This window comes from Oryctolagus cuniculus, chromosome 12 (assembly GCF_964237555.1).
Source record: "Oryctolagus cuniculus chromosome 12, mOryCun1.1, whole genome shotgun sequence".
Lineage (NCBI taxonomy): Eukaryota > Metazoa > Chordata > Mammalia > Lagomorpha > Leporidae > Oryctolagus > Oryctolagus cuniculus.
This window is the reverse complement of record NC_091443.1, coordinates 54,817,021-54,833,955: the sequence shown is the minus strand read 5'-3', so window position 1 is coordinate 54,833,955 and position 16,935 is coordinate 54,817,021. Positions and strand designations below refer to the sequence as shown.

General features: G+C 35.2%; 2 protein-coding genes across 2 annotated transcripts; both read right to left on the bottom strand.

Annotated features, from left to right (window-relative positions):
- Positions 1 to 1,498: 1,498 nt before the first annotated feature.
- LOC100344844 (olfactory receptor 4K15) lies at positions 1,499 to 2,433 on the bottom strand. The gene has a single exon (XM_017348401.3). The coding sequence runs from the start codon at positions 2,423 to 2,425 to the stop codon at positions 1,499 to 1,501; it is 927 nt and encodes a 308-aa protein (XP_017203890.3). The 5' UTR covers positions 2,426 to 2,433.
- Positions 2,434 to 12,371: 9,938 nt separating this feature from the next.
- LOC100345099 (olfactory receptor 4K15) lies at positions 12,372 to 13,405 on the bottom strand. The gene has a single exon (XM_017348380.3). The coding sequence runs from the start codon at positions 13,359 to 13,361 to the stop codon at positions 12,372 to 12,374; it is 990 nt and encodes a 329-aa protein (XP_017203869.3). The 5' UTR covers positions 13,362 to 13,405.
- Between the last annotated feature and the right edge of the window lie 3,530 nt (positions 13,406 to 16,935).

Here is a 16,935-nt window from a genome sequence, read left to right as displayed (position 1 = left end):
TTTTTAGAAAAATTGTACTCACAAGAATGCATCTATAAATAGATAGACCTATATTTACATTTTTATTTAATTTAATGCCAGTGTTTATCATTCTTTATTCAGTCTTTTACAAGGCACTGTTTTTCCATACAGTCATATGCTTTAAATAGTTATCAATAGTCATACACATATTTTTAATTCATTCATTTTAATGCTGTAGGATTTTTGCATTGTATGTATGAATACATTGTTTATTTGTCTTCTTTTTTTTTGGTAAATAGATATCTGAAATGCTTTCAGTCCTTGCTATTATAAAAACACTTAAATGACCATGGGTGAATAAGCATGTGTTAGAGGTTCTCCAGAAATGCCACTCTTTTTTTTTTAAGATTTATTTGTTTATTTGAAAGGCAGAGTTACAGAGGCAGAGACAGAGAGGTCTTCCATCCACTGGTTCACTCCCCAACTGCCCACAGTGGCTAGAGCTGGGCCAATCTGAAGCCAGGAGCCTGGAGCTTCTTCTGGGTCTTTGATGTGGGTGTGAGGGCCCAAGAACTCAGGCCACCTTCCACACTGGATTGGAAGTAGAGCAGCCAGGACCTGACCCCGGGCCCATATGGATGTGAGCACCACAGGCCATGGTTTACCCACTACACCACAGTGCCAGCCCCAGAAACACCATTATTATTTGTAAAAATGTTTATTTCAATCTATCTAGTGCCTCAGTTCAGACAAAAGTAATTTGAGTAACAAGAGATTTAAGTGTGTCCATTTGTGTAACATGCAGAGGAGGTACAGTCATCAAGATAGAGATGGATGGGATCCCTGGTAAGAAAATGCATCCTGTTTCTTTGTAAAAAATAGGAGAGGTGGGAGTGCAGGCAGGAGAGAGGGTGGGGTGAAAAGAATCACTTTGTTCCTAAATTTGCATATATGAAATGCATGAAATAATAGGTTTCTAGGTAAAAAAAAAAGAACTATTCCTGCTGTAGCCCATAAAAAATAGTTTCAGAAAAAAAGAAAATGTATCCTGTTACCTAAAAATGATGAGAATTTTGCTAAACTTTGCTCATCTGTACAGCTTATGATAATACTTACCTGTCATTTCTGATATCAAATAATATATAACTAAAAATAATTATAAATTTGTTATTCTGAAACCCAAAAATATAATTTACATCTTATATTAATTTAGTAGTTTGTGTTTTTATGCTTAGTAAGTTAATTGGAAAAACATGAATTTGATATACACAGGTTATTAGACATTAAAATACTTATTTAAAATTATTTTATTATGAATCAAATAATCAAATAAACATTACTTCTTATGCTAGACAAAGACAACCCCATTCGCCTATTATCCAAGATGATTTATTTACTATTATGAAATCCAATGCTATTTTCAAAGGCAAATATGTCTTATGCTATTTTAGACACAACAGTAATTCACAGAGGAAAGTACATGACCCTGGCTTTTAGCATGAGCTGACATTTACCACAAGGGAGATCCGGAAGACAGTCAGGAGCTCACTTGTCTACTGCCAAGTTTTTGCATGGCTGATATCACTTCCTTATTTCTTAAGGTGTATATCAAGGGGTTTAAGAGAGGGGTGAAAACAGTGTAAAATATTGAGAGAAGTTTATCCACTGGTAAGTTGCTAAAGGGCCAAGCATAAATGAAGATGCAGGGACCAAAGAAGAGGGTCACCACAGTGATGTGGGCAGTCAGGGTGGCTCGTGCCTTGGCCATGCCCGCGGAGGAATGCCGTTTCACAGTGACCAGTATGATGGTGTATGAGATCAGCAAGAGCAGAAAAGAAACCATAGCCATTAGACCACTGTCTGACAGCATCAGTACCTGGAGAATATAGGTATCAGTGCAGGCAAGTTTGATTACCAGGGGAAGGTCACAGAAAAAACTGTCCACTTTATTGGGACCACAGAATGGAAGGTTTACTGTGAAAGCCAGTTGACTTAGTGAGTGCAGAACCCCAATGAGCCAGGAGCCCACCACAAGTCCTGTGCACTTCTGTACACTCATGATAGCTGCATAGTGTAGGGGTCGACATATGGCTGCATATCTATCGTACGCCATAGCCACAAGGAGCATCATTTCTCCACCAGCAAAGACATGCAGAAAGAATATCTGGGCCATGCAACCCTCAAAAGAGATGGTCTTGTGCTCCATAAGGAAGTCGACAATCATCTTGGGGGTGGCAAATGTGGACAGACACACATCAATGAAGGAGAGGTTACTGAGGAGGAAGTACATGGGCGTGTGAAGTGCTGAGTCAGAGATGACTGTAAAGACAATGAGGATGTTTCCCAGCACAATGGCTACATAGAAGAGTGTGAAAAATGCAAAATAGAAAAGTTGCAGCTCCCTAGAACCTGAAAGGCTGAGTAACACAAATTCAGTCACTCTTGATTTATTTTCTTGGTCCATGATTTCCAGTTTCTGAGAACAGAAAATGTTCCTGTAAAACAAGATAGAAAAGTAAATAATAGCATAGGATTGTTACAGTACATGAAGAAAGCCAGGTCTGGCATGAAATTCCACTCAGCCAATACATAGTTTAAATATTCTCAGGCACATAAAATGAATGTTGTGTGCAATCAGTTCTGTAGTGGTGGCTGTGTGGCATTGGTTTTCTTCTCTGTATCCCAGCATGACGGTTCCATGCAAAAAATAAATTTACAATCTTGCTGTCACAACTTAGAAATTCCTAATTAATACCACTCTTAATCTCTAAAGTCACACTGACAGTATTCAAATTCTTTGTCTTGTAATTCCCAGGAATGTGACCTTTCGAGTTAATCAGAATCTGTGCTTTGGATTTTGCATGTATAAACTGGGGGAAAATGGTAATTACTCATAGGGTTTTTGTGAGATTTAAAATAATTATATGAACTTGAAAATATTTTCTCCCATTCTTTAGGTTGTCTCTTTATTCTGTTCACTGTTTGCTGTGCAGCAATCTTAAGTCTGATGAAATCCCATTTGTCAACTTTTGTTTTGCTTTCCAGAGACTTGGGCTCTGATCCACGAATTTGGTGTCAATTCAAATATCATGGAATAGTTCCCCTATTTTTTCCCATAGAGATTTCACAGCTTCAGGTCTTATGTCTAAATTTTCCATTGAAATATTTAGAGCATTTCCCAGCTAATAGTAGATGTTCACTAGATGTTAGCTACTATGATTTTTTTTCTTTCTATGATGAAAATATTTGTATGTTCAAGTTCACACGTAGATAAAATAGTGTGTTTGCAGCCTTCTTAAGGGAAGAGCTATTAAAAAAAAAGAAGAGTTATTTTGTTCACTTTATTCATTTATTTACAATCAAGACAGGTAATATTAACATTTGATTTGGTAATATTACATTTTCAGTGAGACAGTTTCTATTAGGCTCTTTGTAAATATATAATGGTTCTTCCTCACCCAGTGACCGAATTTGTATAAATCTAAGATGTGATCTTCAGTCAATATGAAGAACAAAATAAGATATCATAGTTTCTATTTTCCATCTACTTTCTTTATCAAAAATAAAGTATTTTTAGTTGTTTCACAGAATTTTACTCATAGATGGTAGTATATATATATATGTGTGTATATATATGGTTTACTGAAATGTATTTTTACTTTCATGTCAGCTAAAAGGGAACTGCTTTAATTTTACAGAGTAATATACACGTGTAATCTGAAGAAAACAAAAAAATGGTTCTTGTGAGGCAGTGAATCTTTTATGTGAGAAAAAATCTATTTTAATAAAATATATTTTATTAAGTGTGTTTGAAATAAGTATGAAAATTAATTTTAATATTAATTCCAAACAAATTTTACACAATGCAGAGTGAAAAACATCCAAGTGCACCAATATTAAAAATTTACCTTTAGAAAGATGGTCTCCAACTATTTGTCATTATAATTCTCTAATAGTAATCTATTAGTACAGTAAGACACACATGTGTATATAACTTACAGATAAACAAAATACATAAGCTATAAAATACAATTTCAATTTGAGGATAATTTTAATGCATGTGAAGAAGAGTCAATATTTTTTCCAACAGACAAGCAGCGTCCATTTTTGGATGTGTGCACCTTACTTTGAATTAAAAAAAAATAGTGACTCTTTTTCTGGAATGTAATTGCTAAGAGTCTGTCCTGGGGACAATAGATAGCGCTAACTCACAGCTTGTAGCGCTGTGTTTCTGGAGGAAAAAAATCAGGCAATCTTTGCAGAACAGAAAGGCATTCTCCCATCAGGGACCAAATTGTCAGGGTAGCAAAGTCTGTAGCACCTCTCTCTCCACGCTCCTTTGCTCACCAGTTCAGTGGCTTTGCCCCCTTTAGGCTGCCGCATTTTAGAAATTCAAGATAATCCTGTTCCCTTTCACTAGACTGCTGGTGAACCCTGTGGCCAGATGGAGTAATCATTTTCAGCTGGTCTAAACTTTGTTTCTTTACCTGGAATCAGGGAAAATCACTATTGGGCTAAAATCACCAGAGGGATCTCTTGTTCCCATTGCAATGCTGTACCATCCACGGAAAGGCTTTTAAAACTTACCGCAAAGTGTCAGTAGTTGATTTTGGAAGATATGGTGCAGTAATTTTATTCTTCTGACATTTCTGTATTTGCTAAAATTTTTTATTCTGAAATGAGAATGTAGTACATTTTTAATCATTAGTAAAAGTCCTTTTAGTTAATAAGTTTCCATTTTTTAATTTAGGAAAATCAAATAAGTAATAAGATGAAATAAAACTTATCTTTAATGAGAACACACAGGTATGGTAACTATGAATATAAATATATGTGATATTATATAAACAACAATATTATTTTATAACCCACTACTCAACAATATATTAGAAATAATATTTGCCATGTCACTTTAATACTTTCATGCAATCCTTTTGTTCTTTTTTATTTATTATACAACTGTTTCATTTATTTATTATTAACATGTAATGACCTCATTTTATTTAGTTAAAATTTTATGAGTCAATATTATTATATACTTAGTATACAAAATTATAATTATGCTCTTCAGAAATCTTTGATTGACTATTCCCAAACTTGCCTCACTAAAATGATCTCTGAGAATATTCCTCCTTCACCTTTTACAACAAGATGTATACTATACATTTTATTTTTATTTGCTTGTTACAATAAAAAACATTTTATTGATTTCTTAAGGCACTTAAACAATAAAGACAACTTTGTCTCCATATATGAATTGGTTGTTTTTTCCTCTTCTTATACCTTGTCTTCCCAATGTCTTTTGCCCATTTTTCTATAGGGATCTTCATCTTTTAATACGTACTAACTAAAATACCTTACACATTAAGGTATTATTTTTTAGATATATTCCAAAAATATATTAGTTTGTTTTTATTTAAATTTTGTTTTAGAATATTTAATAAAATTTTATAATATTTAAGTAAATTAAGACCTATATCTTTCCCAAATGTTTTCCCTGCTGTTGTCTTACCTAAAAATATTCGTACACTGAGATGCATTCATTGTTTCAAATAGCATAGTTAAATATTTATTAATTAATAAATTCAGTGTTTAAACAAAACTTTCCAAACATTAGAGGCTAATAAAAGGTATACTAATCAAGTTTCCAGCAGTGAAATGTTTAAAAATTTATTTATTTATTTGAAAGGAAGAGAAAGAGAAAGACAGAGTGAGAGATGTTCCATCCACTGATTGACTCCCCAAATGGCCACAATGGCTGGATCAGGCTGTACCCAGAGCAAGAAGCTTCATCCAGGTCTCCCACATGGGTGCAAGGGCCCAAGCACATATGGTATCATTGATGGCTTTCCCAGGCACACTAGCAGGAAGCTGGATCAGAAGTGGAATAGCAACAACTCAGCACAGCACCCATATGGGATGCCAGCATCACAAGCCGTGACTTAACCTGCTCTGCAACAGTGCCAGCCCCAGTAAGGAAGTTTTAAAAGGTCTCAGCTGCAAACTACATTTTTTTTGGACAAAATAGTGGTGTCAGAATTAAGTAATGATGGCTGTGAATGTTAGCATTTCTGTGGCAATCAAAGCCTTATGTAAGTAAAATGAGCCTCTCCCATAGAAATTACAACACCCACCTAACATTTGAGGAAGATGAGGGTTTTTGGTTTTTGTTTGTTTTTGTTTTTTGTTTTTTGTTTTTTTAGCTTGTACCTGAAATCAGTCTTCTGAAATTTCTATTTCGTAAAATTGATTCTTCTTTTTCTAATGCCAGGCTATGCAGGCTTATAAATGAGCCAATCTCTTGTGTGTGTACTTGTAATTGAGTATACAAGAAGTTTCCAGAGAAGATGAAAACTCCAGAGTTTCATTGACCAGAGGACAGTCCAAGACCTTCTTCCTCGCTACTCAAGAGAGGACCAAACATTAACGCATTCGAGACAAACATCATCTGAACATTATAAAAATGTGTTATGGGGCTGACGCGGTGGCACACTAGGTTAATCCTCCGCCTGTGGCTCCGGCATCCCATATGGGCTCTGGGTTCTAGTCCTGGTTGCTCCTCTTCCACTCCAGCTCTCTGCTGTGGCCCGGGAAGGCAGTAGAGGATGACTCGAGTGCTTGGGCCCCTGCACCTGCGTGGGAGACCAGGAGGAAGCTTCTGGCTCCTGGCTTGGATCGGCGTAGCTCCGGCCGTGGTGGCCATTTGGGGAGTGAACCAATGGAAAGGAAGACCTTTCTCTCTCTCTCTCTCACTATCTGTAACTCTTCCTGTCAAATAAATAAATAAAATATCTTTTAAAAAATGCGTTATACTCCTCATTCAGATGCTGTTCATTTTAAGATAAGGAAACTGGAATTATAATCTTTTTTAAAATTTTATTTTATTATTTGGGAGGCAGAGTTACAGACAGAGAGAGGGAAAGACAAAGAGAGAGGTCTTCCATCTGCCGATTCACTCCCCAAATAGCTGCAATGGTCAGAACTGGGCCAATCTGAAGCCAGGAGCCCGAAGCTAGGAGCTTCTTCCAGGTCACCCATGTGAGTGCAGGGACCCAAGCACTTAGACCCTCTTCCACTGTTTTTTCCAGGCCATTAGCAGGGAGCTGGATTAGAAGTGGAGAAGCCAAGACTGAAACCAACACCCATATGGGACGCTGGAGCCACAGGTGGAGGCTTAACCTACTATGCCACAGCCAGGTCCCTGGAATTATAATCTTTCATGTCATTGAATTTGATAATAAACTCCATGAGAGAAGGAGTCAAATCTTTTTCATTACCCTCAGCTAGGCCTTTGTCTCACAAAGGGACTCTTTATAAAAGTGGCACAAAAGTTGCCAAATTAATGGACATATTAATGCATTATCATATGAATGATTATATACATGAATGACAGTGCAGTGTAATTTTAGTAGAAATTTAGATGAAATATAAATATTATTTTATCATTTTCTCCTTGTTTGTAGACAAATAAATCAAACCCAGAGGTAACTGAATTATAAATAATTAAATATGAAATTAAGCATGAAAACAAAACAGCATTAAGAACCCAACCCACATTCCATCACCTTGAATGACTTTGCTGAAAGGGATAGGATGCAGAAAGAGGGAAAGGGGAAAAGGAGGGGAGGAGAAGAGGGAAAGGGAAGGAAGGGAGGGAGGAAGAAAAAGAAGGACAAAGGAGGCAGGAAGAGTATTTTCAGTTGATTATATTTCTTTCCCTCAATGTTGTCAGTTTACTCAGCATTGGTAAAGTCCTCCCGTTTCTAAGATTAAGTTCTCCATTTTTTGTCTTAGCAAACACAAGTATATTCCTATCTTGTGGATGATGATGAATAGTGTAAAATATAGATGTAAAAAAAGAGATATAGAAAATTAGAAGTCATAGAATTATTATTATAAAAATACACTTAAATGGACAACTTTGAATACCATGAAAACAACTAGATACCTTCATTTGGGTAAAATTTCATTAATTATAAGGAATAAGAATATTTCAATAAAAAGAAATTATGAATCAGTTATTTATAATTCTTAAGGGAGGCAGAAACCAAATCTTTATCCAGATTTCTTACTTTATTTAATTTTTGGTAATTTCTGAAATTCTGCACATTATAAACTTAATAGAAATGTTATGGAAATTTATGTATGTGTTCTTCTGTCCTTAAGTCACTATGTGGCAAATCAAAGATAAAAGGAAGAATAAACATAAATTCCTGGTTGTGGGCAGCTTCCTAAGAAGCAAGCCGGAAGCCACAGGAACAAGATAAGATGGGCTCAAGCTGCCTTATTAAGGTCCCACGCTTCGGTTTTCATGTATGTGACCAGTTCTGAGTATTAATTGTGGACACTTCACTCAATGATTAGCTTAACCTTGTATTAAATAATGGGAGACTTCTGAATGCGTAGATTCTGCAGTATTCTTGGTAATGCATTCTAAACTCAGTGAGTCAGAGTTCCTCAAGTTATTCATCAATAATTTTTAATTAGAATAACTGAAATTTCATTGAAGTACTGAAATAACTGAGTCTGAGTAGGAACAAAGTTTTTTTTAATTTGCTAATTTTCCCACTGTTAAAATATTTTCTGGTTTCATCAGTCACAGAAATAATTTTATGCGTTTATGTGTTTGAATTGGGATTATATAGATATATATATAATGTATATGTTTATATATGACATTGTAGATTCTGTCATGTCAAAAAGGCAATGTGTGCAAAAAATCTAAAAGTTATTAAGCACAAATACTGAATGTAATTGGATTGTTGGATGCATCCCTGTAATTTTGAAATAAGATATTTAGTTGCTATTTCTTGAGCAATAGTTATGTGTTAAGTATTCTACAAGCCTTTAGTTATAAATACAGACATATAAATATACACAAACCCATATTTTTCTATGCATGATTAGATTATACGTATTCACACATAGAGAATCCTAGGCAAGTATACAGACAGATAGATGATAGATGGACAGATAGCTATAGATAGATAGAGAGCAATAAATGCTCAGACATAGGGCAAATGCATGACAAAGCTGTACTTTTCATCGTGGAAACTAGATAAAGAGCAAGGTGACATAATTATGATCATTGAGATGAGTGTAAAAGCCAAAAGAAGATCTGTTTGTGTTTAGAACATTTGAGTGCCTTGGTGATTTACCACTGTAGCAAATTATGTGCCATAAAACTGTAAAAATAAACTCAGGTGCAACAGTGGCTGAGTCCACAAAACATGGTGTGAAGGTAAAACTGAGCTCATCTCAGGACATTAACAGGCATTCAAACATGGAGAGACAAATTCAGTCTCATTTGCATAACCAAAGATAATAGAAAATGATATTAAAACAGTCTACAGCGAGCTGTGGTAGAAGTAGTAAAACGTACCTGAGTCAATGCTGGGTAGGCAGAGAGTGTTGGAAGTTTTTTTTCGCTTGTATTTCAGAAGCCCCACATGCAAAACCTGAGGTATTGTGATGATAACTGAAATATTTTCTCATATTGTGGTAGCATGTTTCCCCCTCCATTTTATTCATTTCAATGAAGGAGAGATAAATATGAAAATGCATTTCTTAGTGCTGAGTAATTTTGTCCCAGTGGGGCCATTGGTCACAAGGCCTTTTTTAAATCACAGAATAGGAAATATCACTTCTGTCTAGGGATTCAGACTCGGTCAAAGTATGTGTACACGTTAACTGTTTTAATGACCTCTGCTAACTAGTACAACATTCACTTCCTAGGAAAACGTATTCTAAGGCAGTCCTTTGATTTCAACAGTTGTAACTGAATTATCATAAAGTACTTTTACACTCTATGTAGTTCATTTTAGTCCCAATCCTTCTAATTCATATTCTTGGTAAAATACATACTGATTGAAGCTATAATCTAAGTACTTTAATGGTAGGGATAGAATTATTTTAATATTGTAAAACTACGAATAACTTAGGCAAAAGAGGCTATGTCTTTTTTTGCATCTCTCAATAATGTTTAATTCTGGAATTTGTAATAATCTCATACTTACTACAGAATAGTAATTAAAAAATAGTGAAACATAGTCCTTCTATAAAAGTGGTTTGTCAATACAAAGACAAGGAAGAAGATAAACATGGATTAAATAGAAGTAGATGTGAACTGAGTAGTGGTATTTAGTTCAACTGCATTCAGAAAATGGCATTTTTGCCCTAAAATAATAGTGAAGCTTATTCACTCAGTTGTATTTACTGCATGTCAAAGGATTTCCCAAACTTAGTAGGTACAGCAGTAGATGAAGTGAACAACCCACCTGTCCCACAGGAAGGTTTATTGGGTAGTTGGGAGAAGATAACCTTTAAGTGAGTAAATTACCAATCAGGCTACATAGTATAAGTGCTATGGGGCAAAATGTAAAGCAAGAAATAAGATAGATTGTTGAAAGTGTTGCAGTTTCAAGTGAGGTTGTCAGAGAAGTCATAAAATGAACTTGGAAGTATTCTTTTTTCACTTTTTAAGAGTTTGAAAACAACTGATGTAAATTCTTTCCTTTTTATTGTTATTTTAAATTATTTCAGGTACCAGAACAGTAAAAAGAGGAGCATACATAGTTTTAACAATTTTTGAAATTTTGCCATAAATGCTTCAGATATAAGTATTATCTGTAAACATGTATATATAAATATCATACAACATGGAATTCATGACAAAAATTGTAAGTGAAAAACAAGGCCATATTATTAAGTAACTGACACATCTCTGGGACAGCACCATTTATAAATATCTGTTTACCTGATGACTCTGCCTGTGTCACCTAAACCGGGATGTAGCCACTGAGCTTCCTATAATCTCCATCTCCTTGTCTATGACCTGTGAGCCATTGCTACCTCCAGGCATCACACTGCCTGCACACTCACTGTAATGTAAAATGAGAAATCCATGAACTAGAACCAGGCTTGTGGGAGCTCTCTATCCACAAACTGAGCACCAAACATCTGGGGCACATCACAAGAGCGGGGGTAGGACCCCAAAGTGTCTTTTTTTTTTTTTTTCAGAATGACCCAATTCTATTCTGCGCCATGCCTCAGCGAATGCTTGTCGACGAGACTTTTCTCCCCATCTTAGTTGTCCCGCTGTAGTCGTGGTGTGAGCTATGTTGGCAGCAGCGCTGGAGGCATACTGATCTATATCAGTAGTGAGAGACATTACTTCCAGGATTGCATGTAGAAGGAAGGAAAAGAGGCTTCCATTCACTTTTCATCCGAGGGTTCTGTGGATTTCTAACTCACTGTTCTTATTACCAATGTGGGCTCTGCTTTACATTGAAAACTGAGGTTCTAAAATATGATTAGCTTCCTACATCAGGATATACTTGATGTATGAAGTATGAATTCCATGTTTTTGATTCACATTTCTATAATGGTTACATTTCAGCTTTTCATAATTTTTTAAAGTCAAATCTTTTAAAGTCAAATCTGTCTTGACTCAAAACTTTTTGACAGACAGGTATAGTTGATAATATAGGTCAGTTTCTTGCTGAAGCACACAGAAGCACAAATGATCCTGATTTTGATGTTTGCAAAGGAAATACTTGTATTTTGAAAATGAGCAGGATGATTTGATTAAGTCCTTGAGACCCAAGGATAATGTGTTTAAAGAAGAACACTGACAACTCTAATTACTCTCACCATGGACTTTAAAAATACTTGCTACACTATGGGAAAAACTGTAGATGGGATATCAATAGTAGTCATTGCTATACAGATCATGTTTGACCATAATGCTGATACCAAGAAAGTACAACCAACTTAAAACACAGGATGATGGCAATAAGTTAACAGGATGAATTGTGTTTAATAACACAGTGAATGCATACATGAATATAATACTTCTACAGAGTAAGTGTCTGTCTTTGTTTTATTTCATATGGACCTGACATTCTAAAATGAGATAACCTTAGAGGAAACCATGGTGGTACATAACAATGAAAAGTGTTACCTCAAATTTTTAAAAGTATTATTTTCATGTTGAATTAATTCATGGATCTTTTCAATCAAGAGCACAAACTTTTTTGATGTAAAAACACATAAGAATATTCATGGAATTGGTTTTTAATGTGAGACTACATCATATGTATTACTTGGAGTATTTTAGAATATAAAGGAAACAGTGTTCACAATTTATCCAATATAAATGTGCAGCTTAAATTTTTTAAAATTAGTGCCATGCAGCTTCAATTATAAAATAATTTGTAAAACATTGTATCGCTGATTTTAGGTGATAAATAGAAGCTAATAGCTCTAAATGATAACACTATTACAAATATGATTAGAGAATATGTAATTGTGTGTAAGTTTACCAATATTCAACAAAAACATATATTGAATCTATTGGTTTAAGGACAGTAGTTGTTAAGAAAAGTGCTAGACATAAGAAAAAGTAAAATCTATGTGACCTCAATTTTCCTCCTGTCTGCGCAGTTCAACAAGTCTAGTCCTGGGAGAGACAGCCTGGGACTTATGTACTGAGTCTTCAATTTATGCATTGCTGATTGCATCTCTTTGTTCCTCAATGTGTAGATAATGGGGTTCAATATAGGTGTGAAAATAGTAGAAAACACAGAAAAGAGTTTATCCACTGGAAAGTTGCTGAAAGGCCACACATAAATGAAAATACAAGGCCCAAAAAAGAGGGTCACCACAGTGATGTGGGCAGTCAGAGTGCTGCGGGCCTTGGCCACACCTGCTGAGAAATGGCGGCGCACGGTGACCAGGATGAATGTGTAGGAGATCAGCAAAAGCAGGAATGAAGTCATCCCCATCAGGCCACTGTCCAAAAGCATGAGCACTTCAGGGATGTAAGTATCTGTACAGGCAAGTTTGATAACCAAAGTAAGGTCACAATAATAGCTATCCACAATATTTGGGCCACAGAAAGGCAAGTTTACAGTGAAGGCTAACTGGCTCAGGGAGTGAATAACCCCAATGACCCAAGAGCCTACCACAAAGCCTGTACACTTGCCTAAGTTCATGATGGTTGCATAATGGAGAGGTTTGCAAATGGCTACATACCTGTCATATGCCATAGCTACAAGGAGCACCATCTCACCACCAGCAAATACATGGAGTAAGAATATCTGGGCCATGCAGCCCTCAAAGGAGATTGTCTTGGGTTCGTGAAGGAAATCATGGATCATCTTGGGAGTGGCATAAGTAGCCAGAAAAACATCAAGAACAGAAAGGTTACTGAGCATAATGTACATGGGAGTATGCAAGGCAGGTTCAGAAATCACAGTGAGGACAATGAGGAAGTTGCCCAGCACAATGGTGATGTACAGAAAGTTAAAAAAAATGAAGAAGAAATATTGAAGCTCCCAAGAACTGGAGAGTCCCAGCAGCACAAATTCAGCCACCCTAGAATAGTTTCTCTCGTCCATAGTCTCAGGGTATAAGAGAAATGCCTACAAAGATAAACATTAAAGGATTATTAACAAGAACAGAAAAGTAGACTGAAATCCCAAAGTGTTCTGAAAATTAAATAGAAATTTTGCAGAATTATCCTATTAGATAATTTCTTCTTTTAATTTTTAATTTATTATTTATTTGACTGGCAGAGAAAGAGTCAGAGGGAGACAGAGAGCTCCCATTAACTGGCTCACTCCCCAAATGTTTACAATGGCCGAGGTTTACCTGGACAGGAGCCAGGAACCAGGGCTGCAATTCAGGTCTCCCAGCTAGGTCACAGGAACCTATTCATTTGAGCCATCAAAGCTGCCTCCCAGGATCTAATTAATAGGAAGCTGGAGTCGGGAGTTGGAATATGGTATCAAACCCAGGTACTTTGGTGGAAGATGCAGGTATTTTAATTGCTAGGCCAAACATCTGCCCTAAGAAATGATGTATTAGTAATTTTGACATGTACATTCTTTCAAATATCTTTATAATAAATATGTGGGTTAAACCTGGTACTAAGCAAAGAGTGAATGTACATCACAAAGGCCTTAATTTAAGAAGAGATGTGAAGTTTCCAAATTCTTGTACTACCCTCTTTGCCCTGTTGCTTTTCTTGTTCCAGTCAAAGTTAACAACAAGCAGCTATAGTTCTTAGAAAATTTGTAAGAGGTCACATCTAAAAGAAAAATACTTATCTTTTTTTCCTGTATTTTTTTTACTCTGATTCTCTCTCCTCTTGCCTCTTTTTCTCCATCACACAAGCTTAGCAATCACACTATTAAAAGTGCTTAGTACACATTGTCTCTGAAGTTATGATAACCACTTTTGGTTACAGTCTCCTGAGCAAGCATTGCACTATATAAACATGAGTAAACTGAGATTGCCAATATGTCAGTACAGAATAGCAATAAACACAAAATACAACATCAGAATGAGTTTAGAGTTGGAAAGTAGATCACTTAAAAGGCAACTGTGACATTTCACTGATCAAAGAATCCCAAAAGAAATAATTTTCACTAGAATATATGATTTATAGGCTTTCACTAAAACCTGTCAGTTAATAAAATAAAATACATTCTTTGAAAAATATCCAACAACATAGTACTTTCTCACTTAGCAAAATTAAGATTAATAGAGTAACAATTATGGGAATTAACAGTTGAGATAAGAAAAAGTTGTAAGTTTAGGGGTACTTTATAAAGCTCATGGGAAATGAAATTGCAAGATAAGTTTCTTTTGGTGCAAAGATAATCTATTCTACTTGTGTTTGCCATGCAACTTCTTTGGAACAACACAGAAAAGTCTCCCAAGGAGATAGATAACAACTCTATACTTCATTTTTTTACCTAGAAACATTTATCTAAGGTACACAAACCTCATACATTTCATATGTACAAATTTAGGAACATAGTTATTCTTCCCACTCATCTCTTGCTCCTGCCTGCACTCCCCCCACTGCTTCCTCCTCCCTCTCCTATTCCCATTCTTATTTTAACAAAGATCTATTTTCAGTTAACTTCATACACATAAGATTAACCCTACACTAAGTAAAGAGTTCAACAAATAGAATGAAGAGAAAAAAAAAAACTGTGTTTACAAGGGCAAGGAACTTAGTTTACAAGAAGGGTTTTATTTGCTTTTTTTTTTTTTTTTAAGATAGAAGACCTTCACAACTCATATTCTGTGCTATAATTGAAAGTGATAGTGTCCATCTCCATAAAAGATGGTGAAAAAATGGTGTCAGTTTACAAAACGGTTGAGCTTGAAAGTGTTGTTATGTGCAATATATGAGCATTGAACTCTATAACAATCTGGTGAGGAAGAGATGGTCTTCATTTTTATATAAGAAAATTAAAACTCAAGAGGTTAACTGATATGCTCCATATTATTTAGCAAGCAAGTAACAAATCCAAAAATTCATCTCAGGTTTTCAGAGCTGTTTCTGAAATCCTTGATAATAGAGCCTCTAAGGGCATCAAACACATGTGGTTTAAGAGTATGTAGGAAATGGAAAATGAAAGGATTAGTCAGGAGAGTTGATGTAAATCCTTGTTAAAAATCCATGAATATACTTTGTAGCAGTAGCCCTCTCTGGTTAAAATAGCAAGAGGTAATGTATATTTTAATTTCCAAAATGACTAATGATTTTTACTTAAAGGTATATATTTTACTTTATAATTCATTAGTCTGGAATACTTTATCCCCTGATAATAATTGTGACAAGGACTGTTATTCTATTACCCTTACAAAGTTTCTTCTATAAACATAAGCATACAAAATAATGAAGTGAGTGAGCAATGCATACTGTGAAAATATAACTAAAATGTAACCATTATAAAGCATATTTAGATAAATAATTATAACTTGGCTGAGTAGAGATTTCATCCTGGGACATTATGTCTGTTGGGAAGAAAATCTTTATCCAAATAGAATAACACTGTTCCTGACCATATCTATTAATTTGGTCAGTTACTTATCAAATGACAAACTGTGTTTTGGTGTTAGAAACTAATGTTGTAGGAACAGAGGAGGAGAAGTGCTAGAAATCATCATAATGAGTGACATAGTATCACTTGACAACAGCTATTTTCATCTAGATGTTGTACTGGGCTGGAATTAACTGAGATAAATGTAAAATATTAATATGTTTTTGAAGAGTCTCCTCTATTCATTATTTCTTAAGAATAACCTGAGAATCAAAAAAATCACAGCTTAAATATTATGAAACTTGATCCTTAAAACTATAATCTGTCACATTCAAAGTCAAGTCTTAAACGCTTGATTAAGATTTGAAATATTTTGCAACTAAGTCAAAGAAAATTGAATAAAACTCTAGTCCAAACACCAAAAGCGATGCTTCAAGTTTCTTTCTCTAGTTAAAGGTCTTATTATCATTTGTCCAAAGAGAAAATTTCAAGCAAATGGATAAAGCATGCAGTTAACATAAAATGATGAAAGCATACCTTATTCAGATTTCTGCAAATTTTTGAGAAGCTGAAGCAAGAATAGCGTCTCTCGGCTCAAATGCTCCTATAACTGAGAGAGCATCAGTTGCATCCGTGATTTTGAGTTGAGCTATCGTAACTGCAGTAGGTATTAACTTAGGCAAACTTCCTCTTCTTCTCGGCACTCTATTCTCCCATTTTATCATTTCTCCATTTCATTTAGGACTGAGGTTGTACAGGGACCATGGGAAGATGTCCCAAGTCAGTTCCTTAGTATTATATGTTTGCTGGCTTGTTAAATAGGGAAAATGGCTTAGGTCCAGAAACCCAAACCACTTGAAGCTTTCTCTCAACTCCCAGAGCTCTGATCTTAGCAATAATCAGTTACATACACTATGTTTCTAATAGTTTTAGGCAGAGATTTATGTGTAGAGATTTCTGAAGTACTACATGAAGAATTGAATTGAATTTTATCTTTAGCAGTGTTTTCTTGTCAAGAAATCTGGTCTATTGCAATGGGAAAGTACAATGAATTCATTTTTTAATCTTAAATATAATTGACAATACATCCAATGCAAACATCTTTGCATTCTTAACATAAATTACTCAATTT

Coding starts and splice junctions, on each gene's coding strand:
- LOC100344844 (XM_017348401.3), bottom strand. CDS start 2,425: ATGGACCAAGAAAATAAATCAAGAGTGACTGAATTTGTGTTACTCAGC.
- LOC100345099 (XM_017348380.3), bottom strand. CDS start 13,361: ATGGACGAGAGAAACTATTCTAGGGTGGCTGAATTTGTGCTGCTGGGA.